General features: G+C 43.6%; 1 protein-coding gene across 2 annotated transcripts in view; it reads left to right on the top strand.

Moving 5' to 3' along the window:
• Nucleotides 1–17,311, top strand: part of col5a1 (procollagen, type V, alpha 1) — a 73,588-nt gene that overhangs the window by 8,423 nt on the left and 47,854 nt on the right. For both annotated transcript variants that reach the window (XM_056404097.1, XM_056404096.1), the window contains exons 2-4: nt 7,693–7,860; nt 13,830–14,043; nt 14,440–14,602. In XM_056404097.1, coding sequence (XP_056260072.1) covers nt 7,693–7,860; nt 13,830–14,043; nt 14,440–14,602 — 545 coding nt within the window. The remainder of the gene's footprint in view (nt 1–7,692; nt 7,861–13,829; nt 14,044–14,439; nt 14,603–17,311) is intronic.

Below are 17,311 nucleotides of genomic sequence, written 5' to 3'. Positions count from 1 at the left end.
CCCGCTGCTGTTTTCACGTGCAGCTCTCAGCTGAGGTCACTGGGTCAGTGTCCTGAGAAGTCTGGATTAAAGTTGGCCAATGAAATGAAATGCTGACAACATGATGATTGCTAATGCTAATAGCTTAGCATATTCAGAGTTAGGCTGTGTAGCCTTTGTTGAATTGTAGCCACAACCGGTGATAGACGAGTTGTAAAGTCAATGAACTGGCTCACTGATGCTAAACAGCAATATCTATCTACAGTTTGCAAACATTAGCCACCGTAAGCTTCTGGTCATACCAGACCAGGTAAGACTTTAGCAGCAAAACCTCTGTGTGTATTGAACTGAACAAGAGCGTCTTTCATTGCTAATACATTCAGGCAGATTGTGGGAATCTCACTTTACACCATCTCCTCTCATCGAATCACATCCTCTCAGGAAGCTGTGATTGCATTTGAATATTAATATTTTTAACCTTTCATTTTTATCATTATTGACAAAAACATGTTTTCTGTTGGACTTATGATTACTCAGCCCATGGTAGGATTTTACAGCTAAAATATAACATATTTAACAGCCACTTTAGCGTGATGCATTTCCATTTGTACACCTTGTGTGTGAGTAGGTCACAGTATGTTGTTCACGTTGGTGCAACTTGAACCTCAGTTTGAGCCTCACTTCGAAGTGTGTAGAGGAGGTGTGATTGCCAAGAAGTCTGACAGTGGTTAAGCAGTCAGTAGGTTTAATTAAGCCGAGGTGTGGAGGTGTGAATGATTGCTTGCCACCTTGCTAATTGACAATCTCGTTCAGGCTTGTGCTTGCATTAGTTTACTCATGTGCTGCAGTGAATGTGTGTTCTCACACAAGAGCTCCACGCAGTCTGTGTGTGTGTGTGTGTGTTCAATCTAGCAAGCCTAATACCTGCAGTATGAGTCCCAGGTCTGGTCACATGAAAGCCAGACGCAACAAGTTAAGGTCAGTGTTGATGGACGTGTCTTTTTGTTTCCCTGTTCTTGGCCCAGATACCTTGATGCTTTAGTATTATGCCAGAGATGTGCTTGAATCGAGGCTTCCCGCCGTTTGATCACAGAGGTGGGCTGCCACGCCTGAAACAGAGACCACATACACAACCTTGATAGAGGTTGAAACACTTTTATGAGATAAAACATTTACCTTTAAGGGAGAAAGGAACTAATTCACATTGCAACCGCCATGTATTTAATGAGCATTAGTCATTCTTAGGCCTTGTGTTTGGATCCAGGTGGCTTACCGCCTCGGCTGAGCAATTTTCTGGGTGAGACCCTCCTGATGTTTTATGCTGAAGGAAGCATTTATAACTTTTGCTGTGTTTTGCTGTGACTACAGTGGGACATGATTGATATTAAAATATGGGATGATGATACATGCTTTAAATGAGAGTCAGTTACACAGTAATACAAACCTAAGGCTTGCTAACATTAGCTAGCATTACCCAGCATGAGGTCCCGGTCATGCTGGCTCTAGCTGCAAAACCACTGAGTGCACTGAAATGAGCAAGAGTGCTTTTTATTGCTTATGAATTCCACTTTTAATTTGGTAGAAGAAGAATGTCTTAACTACTTTTAAAAGTTACATAGTCTCGCTTTAAGTAATTAAAGTCAGAGCTTTAATTGAAACCTGCTGTATTCACAGTGAGGCTCCAGCTTCACAACAGTTGCCTTCAGTTAAAGTTTTATAACAATCAGGTGAAATTATAAAAAAAAAAAAAAAAAAAAAAAAAAAAAAAAACTCTTACACCCTCCTGGTCTGTGAAGCGCTCTAGGAGGGGGAAGTCTCTCATTGGACATTCTTGTTTTTGGCTGTGCTGGTTTCCAAGAGAGGCAGGGTCCACTTTATGGCTGCTAATTACTCCTTGTCCTCAGCGCCAGGTCAAGCATGTGCCTGGAGAGTCAGGCCTCACTTCAGGAAGGGCTAGAGGAGCAGGAGGAGGATGGGGGGGGGGGGGGGCAGTGAAAGCAGGAAGAATGTTAATCCCCCCACTACCACCCACTCACCCACTCCCCCACCATGAAAAAGTCCTAATTCACTGGTTCGGCACCCCTCCTCCTGTCAAATGAAATGGTGTCGTCTGGAGTCAGTAAGTGTTGTTACAGAGCGTGTGTGTGTATATGTACGTGTGCATTTGTGGAAATCAAGGGTAGATGGATAGGTTAGGGGAATGGGATCCACCACAGTTTTGGCACTGAGCCGAGAGCAGGATTATGAATCTGGCACTCAAGCTACTGTTCAGAGAAAGAGAGAAAAAAGGTAGAAAGACGGCAGGGTGGGGAAGACACTTGTAAAACCACACCATGCCCACTTTTCTCTGTAACAGTCGGCTGTAATATAGTAGGTCTTTTTTTTTAAAAAGTAATTCACACTTTTACTATATACTTTTTACGAATTCATTATTCTTTACTGTGCTGTAACTTCATCCAGCCCATGTCTGACAAACAAACCCATAAAAGGCTTAAAACAAAGTGAACCACTCCTCTTTTAGCACATCACATCAAAGATACAGCACTTTGCACACTAATTTGTACATTACACTTACACTTTTCCATTGTGCATATGGCGTGGAAAAAACCCTAACTGAAGTGTATACTTTATACCCATTACATGCAAGAGAGGGCCATTAACAAGTTATGTCTTTGCTTGTAGCGTCATGCATTTGTGTCTGTAAATGCATTTACCTGTGGATAAATGCTGAGGCTGTAGATGATGGAGGCATCGCTGACGTGTGGAATAATACCCCAGCGTGTTACAGCAGGTAATATATGGATAAACTGAGAGGAAAGGAAAGAAGATGTTTTAGTTTCACATAAAAAAGCATCTAAAGAGCAGAAAAGGTGAAATGATGCTCTGTATTTACTGTGTTTGCTTTTTTTGTGTCATGTTCCGCTGCATGAAAGCGGTGAAAGCTGCAGAGGACGGGCGGCAGTGCCGGCGGTGCGCAAATGTACACAAGACCGTGTCATATAAACAGTTTCTGTGTATGTGTGGGGGAACCTGCCTCGAGGATGTGAGGGGCTGTGGTCAGAGGGAAAAGTATTTTTAGCATCTTGTGCCAGAGGTGTTGGTCTCTCGAGGGAACCGCCATGTTAAGTGGGTAAACATCTCAGCTTAACAAGGTGGGACGTAGACCCAATACATGCGGCTTAGGATGTGGTCAGGACGGACTTCCGCTGGAAGGTCGAGTGCCGGTGACAGAAATCCATGAATGAAGGTGTGTGAGAATATGTTGAAGAGGGAGGGAAAGAGAGTTGATAACGTTTGTAACTGCTCGTCTTACTGCCTTTTTTTTTTCTTTGCTCTTTGCATTAGCTGAATCATCGCTTTATTGGAAAAGCTGTTTTCTCAGATTGGTTTTCCATCGATCTGTGGTTTCGTAGTTGTTGCTATCCCTTCACCTTCCACCTCTTTTCCTGTCAGCTGCTAATTGGCACCTCTGCACCTGGCTCACCTCCAGGTAAGCCAAGAAGAGGCCCCGCAGTCGCTTTGAGATCCTTGAATGAAAAAGTTGGATGAAAAAAAAATGAATAACATGTGCAGAAATGAGAAAGTGGAACAGACTGATTGATGGAGGGAAAGAGTGTATGGGATGAGGGGGAATCCTGATGACAATTGTTTCCTTCCCAGAAAAAAAAGAAAAGCTGCTGAAATTCATGGGATTAGTTTGTGTCATTGTGGATTAGCAAAAGCAACACTCAGCATCAGGGGTCGTGACACGGTTAGCATCGATTGGATGATCCTTACAGACTTCCCCCACTTCTTCCTCTTCCCTTGCGGTTCCGGGAGGGCTCTTATTATGATGTTGTTATTGCTGTTATGACATCCATATTGTTATGATGCATGGTGAGTGTAGGCTGCTGGTAGCCCAGAGGAACTTCTTCGAATGATTCATCGCTGTGTCTGTGCTGTTGTCACCTGTAAACTAATAAAATGGCTGTGGCTTGTTGGATAAGTGGAGGTAGTTTGTTTGTGTGCGTGTGTTTACACATTCTGGTTTGAAGACATGTTTGCAGGATTATCTCTATATGAGTATAACAAGGACAGATATGATTTTTATTAGCTTGATTCTGTGAGGAAAGATTTGAAGTGTGTGTTTGTACCTGTCATCGGCAGAGTGCCTAGCAGCAGGGCATGTCCATATAAGGTGCTGGAGTGACTGTACGGTAGGAAGAGGCTTGACAAAGATGAATTAAGAGGAGATGGAAAATGGGATGCTACGACTGGTTGGTTACAACAGTCTGAGAATCTCAGACAAATTCTTAATGAATGTAGTAGTAGATGACTTTAATACTGTAGCTAATACAGTGGCCCCTGTTTAAACCGTAGGACAGTTATGCCCATTCCAGTCCTTGTATGGGCTGCTTCTGTGCAACTGTCAGTGATCAATTGATCTATAGCCCCTGGGATAATGTGCTGCAGGATGTTGGCAGGTTAGAGGGAATTGCTGTAGTGTCAAAGCAGACTGTTGTGGATTTTACAGGGAACATTTGTGGTTGTCTGGGGCAGAAAAAGGCAGAGGACGGTGAGTTTTGCCTTCAGTCAACCATGGCCCTTGTTAAAAATGGTATTAAATGAAAATTCTTGCTGTGTCACTTTTATGTGTTATTAACTGCAGTTATATTAGTGGCTGAGAGACAGCAGCTCCTTGTGTCTATCCCACAGAAACTGATTGGGAGTTTAGGGAAGATCCAGCTGAATTGTTTTGCTCATTTTGAAAATTTCTGAAACAAATACAGATGCTGATACAGACGGTAAAAAAACCTTTAAACTACACGTAGCAATTTCTAGACTGCAAGAGAATATAAAGATTTTGCTGTTGTTTCTGAACAGCATAATTTTCTAAAGAGACGTTACACCCCATTATATGTGAATAACTACAGATGATTTCCTAATAGTTCCTCCATATCTCTGACCAGAGGTGTTCAGGGTCCCACAATATACTTCAGAGAGGTTTTCCTAGACAGTTTCTAGAAGCAGTTTACGGTCTGTCGCAGGTTTGATGAGTGAAACAGTGCTACAGCTCATATGCTGTAGAGTCCCTGTGCTTCAGTGTCTTCAGCTTCATGCATCGTGCTGCTGAGTGTGAATCATAAACATTTACCAAACTTTTCAGAAGTTTATTGGAGGCATTCATGCCCCTGAACGCCTCAGTTCCTAAGCAACCAGTGCAACCAGTGTGAATTTTTTTCAACAAAGCACCTCGCGGCAAAACCTAGCAACTTTTTGTATAAACATTAGCAACTTTCTGTTGAAGACAGTCGGATTGTTGAGGATTTTAGCAGCAGCAGAATTGGAAGCGAGTGCTGGTTAACATATTGTCTTAATGAGCCACGTTCCAGTTGCTATTTCGTACTTGTTCCGTTGTCGTGACAACAGAAACGGAAAAAAAACATGTAAATGAGAACAGCTTATATTGTGAATTCGACTATTAGAATACTGTATACGTGAGCACAGGAAGTAGGAGAGAAGCGAGCGGATAAATGGCGTGAAACCAGCTGACACTAGGCATAATGCAAATATGACGAGATAACCTCACAAATATGCTAATCAGCACATTATGTCATCTAGCCGCTCAATGTTGCACACTGACCACGCATCGTTTAGCCTTATACTCGGTTGTGACCTTGTCTTACAATCTCCCTCTTGTAGACCAATAAATGATAACGACTTATCTGCCATTTTGATTAATGGCCGACTAATCAGGGCATTTGTATGAACTTTCCCATCACTGACAGTTATTCTGCTGTCGCTGAGCTCCCACTGACAGGCTCATTAAACGAACCTCTGTCATCATGGTGAATGATGGACGTTTTCTGGCCGGGGGCTGAGTTTCTGTCTCTCTCTTCATTATGAGTTGATGACAGACAAAGCTGTCTTTTTATTTAGGCCCTTCACCTGCTTAGAGGCTCTGTCATCCTGTGGTATGCACTTCTAGGAATATGACTATTTATCTATGTAGTGGCTTTGGAAACACTTGGGTGTGGTGCTCGGATTAGTGTACTCTCTCAAATGAACTGCTGTTATAAATCCCCCCTGCCTCTGCTTTGATATGCCCCCCAAAGTGATGTTACATTCCGCTGAGTCACATTTGTAGAAAAATGATGACAGAGTTAAGGATTGGATAATAGACTTTCTCCATGAACAAGAAGAGGCAGCTGGCTCAAGGAGGAGAGAGATAGAAAGACAGAGGTGAGATGAGAACATCCCGACTTGGAAATCAAAACATTTATCAAACTCGCATCCTGTATTTTCTACTCGAAATTGTCTAGACAGGTATAAACTGTTCCAAAGTGTGTTTATGTCTTCATTTGTTGAGCGATGGCGTGAAGTTACTCCACGCCTGATGACCGATGTTGTAGAGATTGTGTTTCTTGGTTGTTGTCAGGCAGATGGTTTGTTAGTTTTAAGCAGATCTTCTTTTAAATACTCCCAGTAAACTTTCATTAGCTGACTTGATTGAAAGATAATCAATGAGACATTCAAGCAGACTTCAGCTGAGGAGGAGGAAGTTTTTTTTTTTCTCTTTTTTTCCCACAATCCCTGCACAGCTGTGGAGGAACACGTGCAGCCAAAGTGCTCTTAAAGGAAACCTCTGTTTAAGAATGGTGATTTTTTTTTTTTGAATTGATCTGTGCTGCACGTGACTCATGTGAAATCACATCCAGCTGGAGGTTGTTGCAGAATGTACAAACACTTTTTTTTTTTTTTTTTTGCTCTGCCCAGTCGCCTTTCTGCTTTTTCCCAGCAGCCCTTTCACTCTCAGACGGATGGGGCTATTGAACGTTGTGTGTGGTCTTTATGACTATGACACTAGGGCTGCTGTACCTGTGTGTGGGTGTGTGCGCAGGCTTTTATACTTGGCTTTGACGCTCCACATTCACATAGGAGAATACCGCAGCATGCTTGCTATTGTCTTAGTCTTAGAGTTCTTAAACTCTTGTGCCATAAAATCCTCCTGTCGTCCTCTGTTTAGTTTGCTTCCCCACTTCAGTGTTTGTCCTTCTCTAAAACACCCTGACACCCCCCGTCCTTATGTGACTGTTCCTATAGACGCGACCCAGCGTGCTTTTTCTGGATGCTAATGTGTCTCATTGTGAGAGCTTGTTATGTGTGCATCTGGCTGCAGGAACAGCTGTTTGTCCTGGGTGGTTTTGGCATGCGAGGGTGCGGTCCAGGGTCAAACCCCATGTCACATTGTCCTGACCCAGTGTACTTCTGTGGTGGCCTGATTACAGCCGGGGCGACCGGCCTGAAAGTGTGCTAATTGCACGGTTGTGGCCGAGGGGAGGCAGCGGGAGATTTAGCGTCGCAGGGAGATGGATGGAAGAATGGGTTTTTGCTGCAGCTGTAACCCATGATCATGGCGATCTATAAACGGGCACATCTCTGTTTGGTGCCTAAATGGATAACAGAAATCTTCTCTGAGCCACAACAGTAAAGTTTCCTGCTGAGTAACTACTGCTTCTGAGTCAGCAGAAGACAGAAAATAGAGGGAATGGTAAAAAGAATTGGCCATAATTAAGGCTTATTTAATATGCAGAAATACTGGACTGGGCTGTATCTATATATGCTTTGTATAAACAATATTTATATATGTGCTATTTCAATCCATTTAAAAAAATCTAACCTCATTTTTTTCTTTTCTTTTCTTTTATGTGTCTCTTTTTTCTCTCTCCGTAGCGGAACCAGCAGACCTCTTGAAGATTTTAGATTTTCACAGTTTACCTGAGGGTGTTACAAAAACAACGGGTTTCTGCTCACATCGGAGGTCAACACAAGGACCCGACGTGGCTTACAGAGTATCCAAAGACGCCCAGCTCAGCGCCCCCACCAAACAGCTGTATCCAGGTGAGTATCTGACCCGACACACTGTATCAAGTATTAACATCATCATCGCCCCCCTCCCTCTTTTTCTTTTTAACGTTTCTCTTTGGACGTCGAAATGAAGCAGCGCAAAAGCCTCGAAGCCCATTCTAGTCCAATTTTAATTTCATTTTTCTATGCTGTGACAGATGTTGTGGCTTTTCCAAGATCTTTAACTTATCTCACAAGTGTGTCTCTTGCCATCTGGTCAGCTTTATGGCCTTGTGCTCCACATCGTAGTAAACTGGAGGTAAAACATTTAAACATGGCTGGAAAGCAATTTGCATACTTTCCCACCTAAGTCAATTCCTTTCCCTTTCCCCCACCCCTCCAGGTAGAAGTTTTATTAGCCCCCATAACTTGATTGTTTATGTCAACTCTACCTTTAGTTTATGGGATTTTAAGGCAGGGCATGCCGACCTCTGCATGTGTCTCATCTTTCACTCCCCTGTTTACCCCTCACTAAAACACACACACACACACATATATATATATATACTTTTACTGTCAGCCCTGTTCTTGTAAAGAAGCAACTGAGTTAGCCCTGTTGAAAAATAACTAAAGATAATGCATGCTAACACACACAGCAGATGAATCAGAAGTGCAGCCCTGTAGTGTGTGATGTAGTAGGAGGGGCTGAACAGTGGAAAAGCAGTGAAGATAGGGGTGGTTGGAGGGGAGGGGAGGTCTGGGGTTCCACTTTTGCCTTGTTCTATTGTGCTGACGTGGCTCTGGGTTACTGCTCTATGGTGTGTGCTGCAGTCGCACTTTCCTCTCTCTCATCTCCTCTCCCTCCTTCTCTCTTTATTTTCCCTCAAGCGCCATAATTTTTCCCTCTATCATTTCTTCTAGACTGCTGCCGCCTCACAGCGCTCTCTCTCTCTTTCTATTTCGTCTAAACTCGGTCTTCTGAGACACACTAAGCTCCCTGTCTCTGTATACTCTTTTTTTTAATGGAAATTTAAAACCATAACTCTTTGACCTAGACAACCAATTTCTACATTTGTGATTGGTTTCTCTGCCGCTTAAAAACCAAAAAAACCCCCCCAAAAAAACCAAACAAACAGTGATGTGGTCTAGATGCAGTAAAGAGGGAGAAATGATAACCCTTCCTGTGAGCTAATCTTCCTCAGTGCTTAGATTGGATGACAGCCCCATTCATGGTCCTCTCAGACGTTGCACTGGCCTTAGTGGACCTTTGATCCATGTCATGGCTCTTCTTTGGGGCTTAAAGCAGCAGCCACAGGGCTCCTGTGGCTCTGCATGCCCTATCATGCTCTCCAATCAAACAAATACTGCTCACTTTGAAGCTGTGTGACAGCAGAGCCCATGAGAGTCTCTGTTTTGGACACGCGTTCTTTAATTACACACACGCCACTGCGGATCATCCGAAATAACAGTCTACATAAAACAAACCGACTTGGCTGAGTTCATAACAGGCACCACGTACTCTTTAAGGTGCAAAGAGAATAAGTAGCTGCCTGTGGCTTGAAGGCCTTTAAAATGCTTGTATAAGTATGTGTGATGTGGTCCCTCTCTCACCTCAACACTAGGAGAATGTACAGCTAATATATTCCAGAAGGCAGCTGAACTTGTGAGATCATTTTATCCATCTCCCCCACCCCACCCCTTAACTAAGTTTGCTACTGAGTTATGACTTTGGCCCGAAGCCTGGAGGTTCAGAAATGATCAGCACAGCAGACTGCCTCCTAAAGGTGGAAAAAAGAAATATCACACGTAGAAAAAAACGGAAAAAAAAAACAAAGGCATGTAAACAAAGCCCTATTCTGTTATGACTATAATGTTGGTAATAAAAAACCCCACAGTAGCTCCGAATCGAGAGCGCACACTGGCCCGTGACCCCATAACCACAGACTGTCTGTGATGATGTGTTGGAAAAGAGCAAGTGCAGACATGCGATCATTAGGCAAACATGTGGAAGAGATGATTCATTTGAAACTACAGAGGCTCTGAAAACAGAAGGGGCCTTTCTTACCTTCATTTATGTGAATAAGAAGCGAGGAAACAGGGAGGTGGGGCTGTGGACCATCTTTAACTTGTATACCACACGCTTCCCGTCTCTCAATAGTCTTAATCCGTGAGATGCAACGTGTATGAGTACATATATACAGATTCAAAGAGCCACAGATCTCCGGCTGTAGCTCTGGCAATCTGATGTTAATGCAGAGGCGTTTTCTTTGCCCTCTGTCTTCGGTATGTGCCATAATGGCCGTGAGCCAGCGTTAGCACAGACAGCGAGGAAAGAAGGATGCAGCTGCTCATACCTCTCCTCTCCGGATGGGGTTAGCCAAGACTTGGCATGTGTACTTGTAGTCTGGACTGCTGTGGCTAGGTGGCACTGGCCATTCGATCAGGGGCTTCAGCTGCAGCGTACAGAGAAATCCAACTGGCCAGGCTAAGATCACAAGCTGTCAAAGCAGCAGAGGTTGCTTGTTGTTTGCTAACAGGCTCAGGAGTGACATACTATATTAACTTTATGATCTTAGAGAAATATCCCAATGCCACATGCATATTATCACTTCATTTGGACAGTAATAGCCTGTAATTTTGGTTTATTACTTGAGACTTTATAGATGCACAACACCAAAGAATTCCTTTTTTTCTTACAAAACAATAAAAGATTATTTATCAGTGTTTAAATTATGAGATTCAATATGACAGTAATAGGGTCATATCATACGATTTTGCTGACATCGAATAACCAGTCATTTGGAAATTATTATGGCCATAGTTTACTCCTCATGTGATGGGGAGAAAAAAGTTTATAACCCTTGAATCATATGCTGTTGGTATCTGACAATGAGAGGTGAAGCTGAGTTTAGTGACATCAGTGAAGTAATAACATATCAGCGGTGGATTATTGATAATAAGTAGCTTCTCTTATTGATGTTTTCTAAAATTGTATGTTTTTTTTGCACATAATCTAAGTGACATATAAAAAAACTTTCTAATTTTGGACCAAAAAAATCATATGCTACAGACTTTTTAGTCACATTATTTTGGGCCCAACCTGGGTGCAACCTCTCCATTAGAGCCGTTTACACTCAGGGTCGCTCACCTGCCTGCACTGCACATCCATCTTCCTCACCACCCTTTCTGTTTCCAACAGACAGGTACACTTTCTCTGCAGCAGTGTGCAATCCCGCTGGAATGTTGCTCGTCTCATACAGGAGGAGGGATTTGGACACAGCGATGACTGAATGACCAATTACAGGACGCAAGACTTTCTACCCCATTTAGCTGCCTGTATGCGCACTGACAGGCGGTTGCACAAATCTTTCCACAAGAAAACAGAAGCTATCTGTGTCATATTATCTTATCAAAAGACGGCAGCTTTAATTGGGTCTTTAACCCGGAGGAAAGTGATGGACTGAGCCTGATTGGCTGGTTGAGATGTCTGAGTTTGTCTTTGACTTTCCCAGACCTTTTTAAGTCTGATACTGATGATGGTGGCTGCCAGTGTAAAGTCCCAGGACTTCTGGCACCGCAGCCTTTCCATTCCCACCATGTCCACACATACACACAGACATACACACACACACACACACACACACACACACACACACACACACACACACACTAAATGAGGAATGAGTTATCTCTCATCTGGTGGCCTGAAGTAGCAGTTTGAGAGACACATTCCAGAGAAACCCGAGCTTTTCTGAACGACCCCCCCCCACACCCCCCCACCCCTCCTCACACCCCTTTCCACTTTGTTATAAGCTCCCGAGGAGAGAGTGAGGAGGAAGGGTGCTCATTTATTCTTTTTCCCCCTCTCTCTCTCTCTCTCTCTCTCTCTCTCTCTCTCTCTCTCTCTCTCTCTCACTCTCTCTCTCGTCCTCAATTTTCAGTTTCTGTTAACCTCCGTCTTTCATCCTTCTCCTCCTCCCTTCTCAGCGTTATGATGGAGATTCGCTGAGGGCGTCTCAGTCCTCGTGGGTGATGGCAGGGAGCACAGACACGTAAACATGAGTCCACAAAATGAGAACCCTCGCTGTGTAAACGCTACTTAACATTCAGAGACAGTTTAATTTTTAGTTCCAATTTCAAAAACAGTACTTTGAATTTGAAAATAAACCATTCTTACTCCTTTTGCCCCCCCCCCTCCACTCTCTCGCTCTCTCTCTTCTTCTACCCTTTTGGCCCTCACCTGACCCTTGACCTCCACACAAACAGCCTGCCCTGAGCCAGCGCTGACTCGTTGTCTCTGCGACAGACGGACGTAGTGACAAACGCTGCCTCATCTGCTCTCTTTTCTCTGGCATTTTCTCTTAACATCCTACAGTAACACTTCATTTCATATTCTCCCTGCCAAGGTTATCATGTATCTGTCTTCCTCATCAAACTCTTCCGTACAAGAAAGGTTTTCAAAGGGTTGTCCGTCTCATCTGTCTCCTCTCTTCCTCATGTTCTGCCTCTCCTGCCTTTTCGCCGTCCTGACGACGCATCTGTCAATTAAAGCAATGTTTCTCATATGATGCCAAGCTAAATTCCTGAGGGAGCGCACTGCCAAAGCATGTGCTCTCCGCATGATGTGATTCGGTGCCTGGCATTAATGAAAGAATGATAGAGAATGCAGGAAGACAGAGCAGGAAGGCAGACAGACACCCAGATGCTGACTGAGTAAGAAGGAGAAGGAATAAAGTGAATGGATAATTTCTTTTTCTTTTCCTTTCCCTTCGTTTTTCCACTATCTCCCCCTAACCTCAGGTTTCCACACCACATTCCCTCTGAGGCGTCTTCTTCCTCCGCAGCCTCTGATTGGCCACCTTAACCATAGTCACTCCAATTTCGCATTTTCCAGCCCGTCTCCTATAGCAGAGTAAGGGGATTTGATGGCTGCACGAGGTGCTACAAAACCGCTGCGGCCACAAACCCTGCCTCTCTTTTTCCGGTCGTCTGGAAATTTCTGCTGTGCATACACTGAACAGTAAGGAACTGCTACTGGAATCCAAGCGGTCTCTTTGCTAATGTTTAACATAATCCAGATAGCTGGTTTTTCTCATAATGGTAGCGGTTTGAATATAGTCAGGCTGCCTCTGTTTTTTTTTTGGTTTTTTTTCATTCCCAAAACTAAAAGATCAGAAAGCTTCGCTCGCCTCAAGTGTAGTCTGACCTCTACATTAGCAAGCAACAGTCTCCTCAGATGGCTGGAAAGTCCGCCCTCTTTCTGGGGTCCCGAGACCACCCCACTAAGGGAGTCTGTCTGGCAGATGTGCCCCACACTTAAGCAAAATGGAGGAAATAGTTGAGGCTGCACAGTGGAACCATGCAAATGGAGGATAACTTTTTTCTTTTTTTTTCCTGTTTGTCTTTTCTGTTACTACACCATTTATGTGCTTTTAAATGCCAAATTATTATTGGTATTTCCATTTCCATACATATGTGTGATTCATTCTTTCTCCTTATTTCCTCCTCTCCAACCCTCCTGCTGGAGCGTCTGAGCATCTGCTAGAGCGATCAGCTGTGGGAGAGGAGAGGAGCGGTTTGAAGGATAGTTCGACAGAGTCTCTCTGGATCACATGCTTTTGTCATTATGCCTCTCATCCTGTGCTGCGCTGGAAACGCTCCAACTTTGCAGTTCTGCTTCTAACGTTTATTTTTTCCCCTCGCCGGCCTTTATCCATTTCAGATTAATCCTATCTTGTTACATTTTGGGCACTTTGCGAATCGTTTCCTCAAAGCCATCGAGGTTCTTCCAGACTAAATGATCTTTTTCTGTTTTTTTAACATTCTTTCCATTAGAAGTAACAATAACTTTTTTTGACACTGAAGAGCCCTGTCTGTCTCCTAAAATAATAATACGATTACAACATCCTGAGCACAAACATTGTAGTAGTATTTCATTCCTCTTATGATGATGAATGGTTACTGCTACTTATAACTCCAAAACTGTTCTCTCTCTCTGTCCAACCCACCCTCCGTCCTGCCAGGTGATGTGTTCCCGGAGGACTTTTCCATCTTGGCCACGGTGAAGCCCAAGAAGGGCAGCCAGTCCTTCCTGTTGTCTGTGTACAATGAGCAGGGCATCCAGCAGCTGGGACTGGAAGTGGGACGCTCTCCCGTGTTCCTGTACGAGGACCACACAGGCAGACCCAGTCCAGAGGACTACCCCCTCTTCAGAGGAGTCAATCTAGCTGATGGAAAGTAGGTTCACCAGTCGCTGGCTCAACGAACATCCACCAAGGAATATCAGACTCCTGTTTTTTGTTTATGCGTCCTCCGCTCTAATCAGAGTCCAGGTGGATGTGTTAGGCCTCGGCGAAGTGATCTGTGAGCCAGGTGTAGCTTAAGCAACGGATTTGTTTACAACATGTTATCTTGTATGATATTGTATATTTAATCCCTTACATGTAACATGGATTAGAGTGTCTTTCTATTTATGTCAACAATTAGAGTAAGATGAGTGGAGGAACAGAGGTGGATGTATTTGAACAAGAAGCCAAAGACAGAAAAAAAGGGGCCCCTACACTGTTAGGAGTTTGTTAAGTGGACAGCGTGTAACCCAGTAAGTGTGTGAATTAACGTCGCCTCCCTTTCTAGGTGGCATCGAGTGGCCATCAGTGTGCACAAGCAGACCATCACCCTCATTCTGGACTGTAAAAAGAAGACCGCCCAGAAGCTGCTCCGAAGCCCCAGCCCCATCGTCGATACCAAAGGAATTATAGTGTTTGGAACTAGAATACTTGATGAAGAAGTCTTTGAGGTAGGCACTGTACTGTAGCTCTTGATCTACGTGTTGTTATGTTCATATTAAGTCTTTGGTGTATATTATATGACTGGCTCATTTGGGTGACGGCTCAGTGCTCGCTGAGAGGCCTGTTTGCCAGATTCTCACTGGCCTTCCTCTCAGCTGTGTCCATGTGACTCAATGTGACCTTGATAAGTGGGATGAGGGAACTGATTTATAGTTTTGACAACTGATGCATTTTTGCATCTCCCATTATAAACTGTTTTCAAGGCTGCACTGAACAAGTCAGCATACCAGGCCAACATGACTTTGATTTAAAGGTCCCATATTGCATAAAGGTAGATTTCCATGTGTAGTTTGATTTATAGAGCAGGTCTAGGTTCTATATCAATACTGTGAAAGTATCAAAGCCTCAGTCCACAGAGAAATGCACACAGCCTGTATTCAGAAACTGAGCCTTAAAACGAGCCGTTAGGACTTCCTGAACTTTGTGATGTCACAACAAAGCAGTCACCACCCTCAGCCATGCCCTAAGCCTGGTCCACCTACAACCAACATCCAACCTTGCAGGATTTAATTTCTCTGATCGTTTACCTGAAATCTGCTATATTTTTATTCAATCTCTGTGAAAACAGTCAGCCAATCAGAAGAGAGGCTCAGAGCTCACCGACCTGTTGTTACTAAAGCTCCAGAGAGAAGCCTGAGAGAGGAGATGTAAAACTACGTTGAGATGTTTTTTTTTGGTGCTTAAAACCACAAATATATCTTCTTATGGAGCATGACTTCAAGTTAAACACAGGAGAAGTGTAAAAGATGAGACCTTTAAAGCAAATAACATAAAAGTGTAAGAGATTCTTAATTTTTACTACAGTACAGACACATGTGGCTGTGGTGCACATGATGGTCATCACCAAACCCTCATTCTGTATGTCATGGTGCACAGAATACGGATTATTGTAGCAGCCACATCCTCTATAGGTTTGTGGATTTAGCTCTTGCACACACGCACAACGCTGCAAATCAAATTTAATTTAAAGGTGCCAGATATTCCACATCCATTCAAACGAACCTCACGTCCTGGAATTCAGTTCTGCTTCCAATCTGTGCTGCATTTGTTTGCTCTTCAACTCTGCATCAGTTGTTGCTGTTTCTTTTTTTTTTTTTTTTTAACCTTTTGCCTCATTATGGCCACTCAGCAGCTAAAAACCTAAAAGTCAGTGTGTTGTATGTCTGTCTTTGGTGTCGGTGTCTGGATTCCATGTCTGAATCAGCTGCAGTATTTTTGTTTACAGAAGTTTTTAACAAAACAGTGACAGCTTTTCATCATTAGAATGAGGGCTTTACCTTTTCCTTTCTCCTCTTTTTAAAGAGCTTTGCTGCAGGAGATGAAAGATTAATGGTAATCTGACTGGTGGCAGGAAGCCTTTTGGGATTTATAATACCCGGAGGTACCTGATGTGCATCACATTATAACATAAAATACTTTTTGTCTTTACCCAGTGTGAAGAATCAGAATTAGTTTGGATGGTGCCTATAACAAGCTATTGTGTGGGTATTTGTGGCTCTTAAACATGACCCCTGTGAGGGACACACACACACACACACAGGGAGAGAGAGAGAAAGAGAGAGAGAGAGAGAGAGAAAGAGAGGCACAAGGCACAAGGAATACTGTTGTCTTTGTCCCGTCAGAGTTGTGCTTGTTTAAAGGGGGATTAGTCTGTGAGGCTGAGGCCCTCAATAATAATTAGTAACAGAGGCTGACTGATGTGACTGATGCTGAGCCAGCTGACCTTTGACCTCACTGCTGCTCAGTGAGAACAGACAAAAAGAGAGAAATATGACATCACTTCCCCCTCCTACAATCCCTGAAGTTGGTCTGCCGAGCTATAGGGGAGCAGGATGCATGATGGGATATATAAAACTTCTTGCCCTCATGTTGAGAGTGTTTAGATGTGGAGTGAAGCAGAGGAGCACAACACTGTTTTCTACTACACAGATTCTGTTCATATTTCCAGCGTATTTTTTGGCTTTAATGAGGCATAAATACAGATGTTTTTGTGTGTATGTGTAAAAGTTATTACCTCCCCCTACACCTAACGGATGTTGGGAAATTCCTCCAGTTCTAACCCTGCTCTAATTTTCTTGTTGCCCATAGCATGCTCATCATGAGAGCGAGGTGATACAGGGACAATTTAAATCTTACCTAGTTATCGGAGCACACAGCAACAGTCCAATGGTTACCGTGGGAACAGACGGATATTTTGTGAGAGATGTTTAAAGCCCTCCTGCTGTGTGTCTGCCAGTTGGGAGACAGGACAGGCTCCAGTGCGTGCAGAAAATGGAAAATATGCCACATAGTTTCCAAATTATGCTCAGCCTGCACTCCTCTCTCTCCTCCCCTCCCTCCCCTCCCCTCCCTCCCCTCACTCCCTTTTCCCCTCTGTAGTTTAGTCTGATCCTGTGTTGACTTTTGCCAGAGTCAGTTACCACCAAGAGGTGCTGAGCATGAAAACACACATACACACACACACACACACACACACACACACACACACACACACACACACACACACACACACAAAAAACATATTTGATTTCACCAGCAGGCCAATTAATTGAGTTGAGTCGAGATCCTGCGATTTCCAGTCAATCTCTTTAGAAAAGCAGCGTGTAAAAAGGAGGAATAATAAGACAGAGCGAAAGCCGAAGTGAAGTATCAATTTG

Source organism: Seriola aureovittata, chromosome 18, assembly GCF_021018895.1.
Source record: "Seriola aureovittata isolate HTS-2021-v1 ecotype China chromosome 18, ASM2101889v1, whole genome shotgun sequence".
In the NCBI taxonomy this organism is placed as follows: Eukaryota; Metazoa; Chordata; class Actinopteri; order Carangiformes; family Carangidae; genus Seriola; species Seriola aureovittata.
Note: the sequence above shows the minus strand (reverse complement) of the source record. Positions and strands in the feature narration are given on the sequence as shown.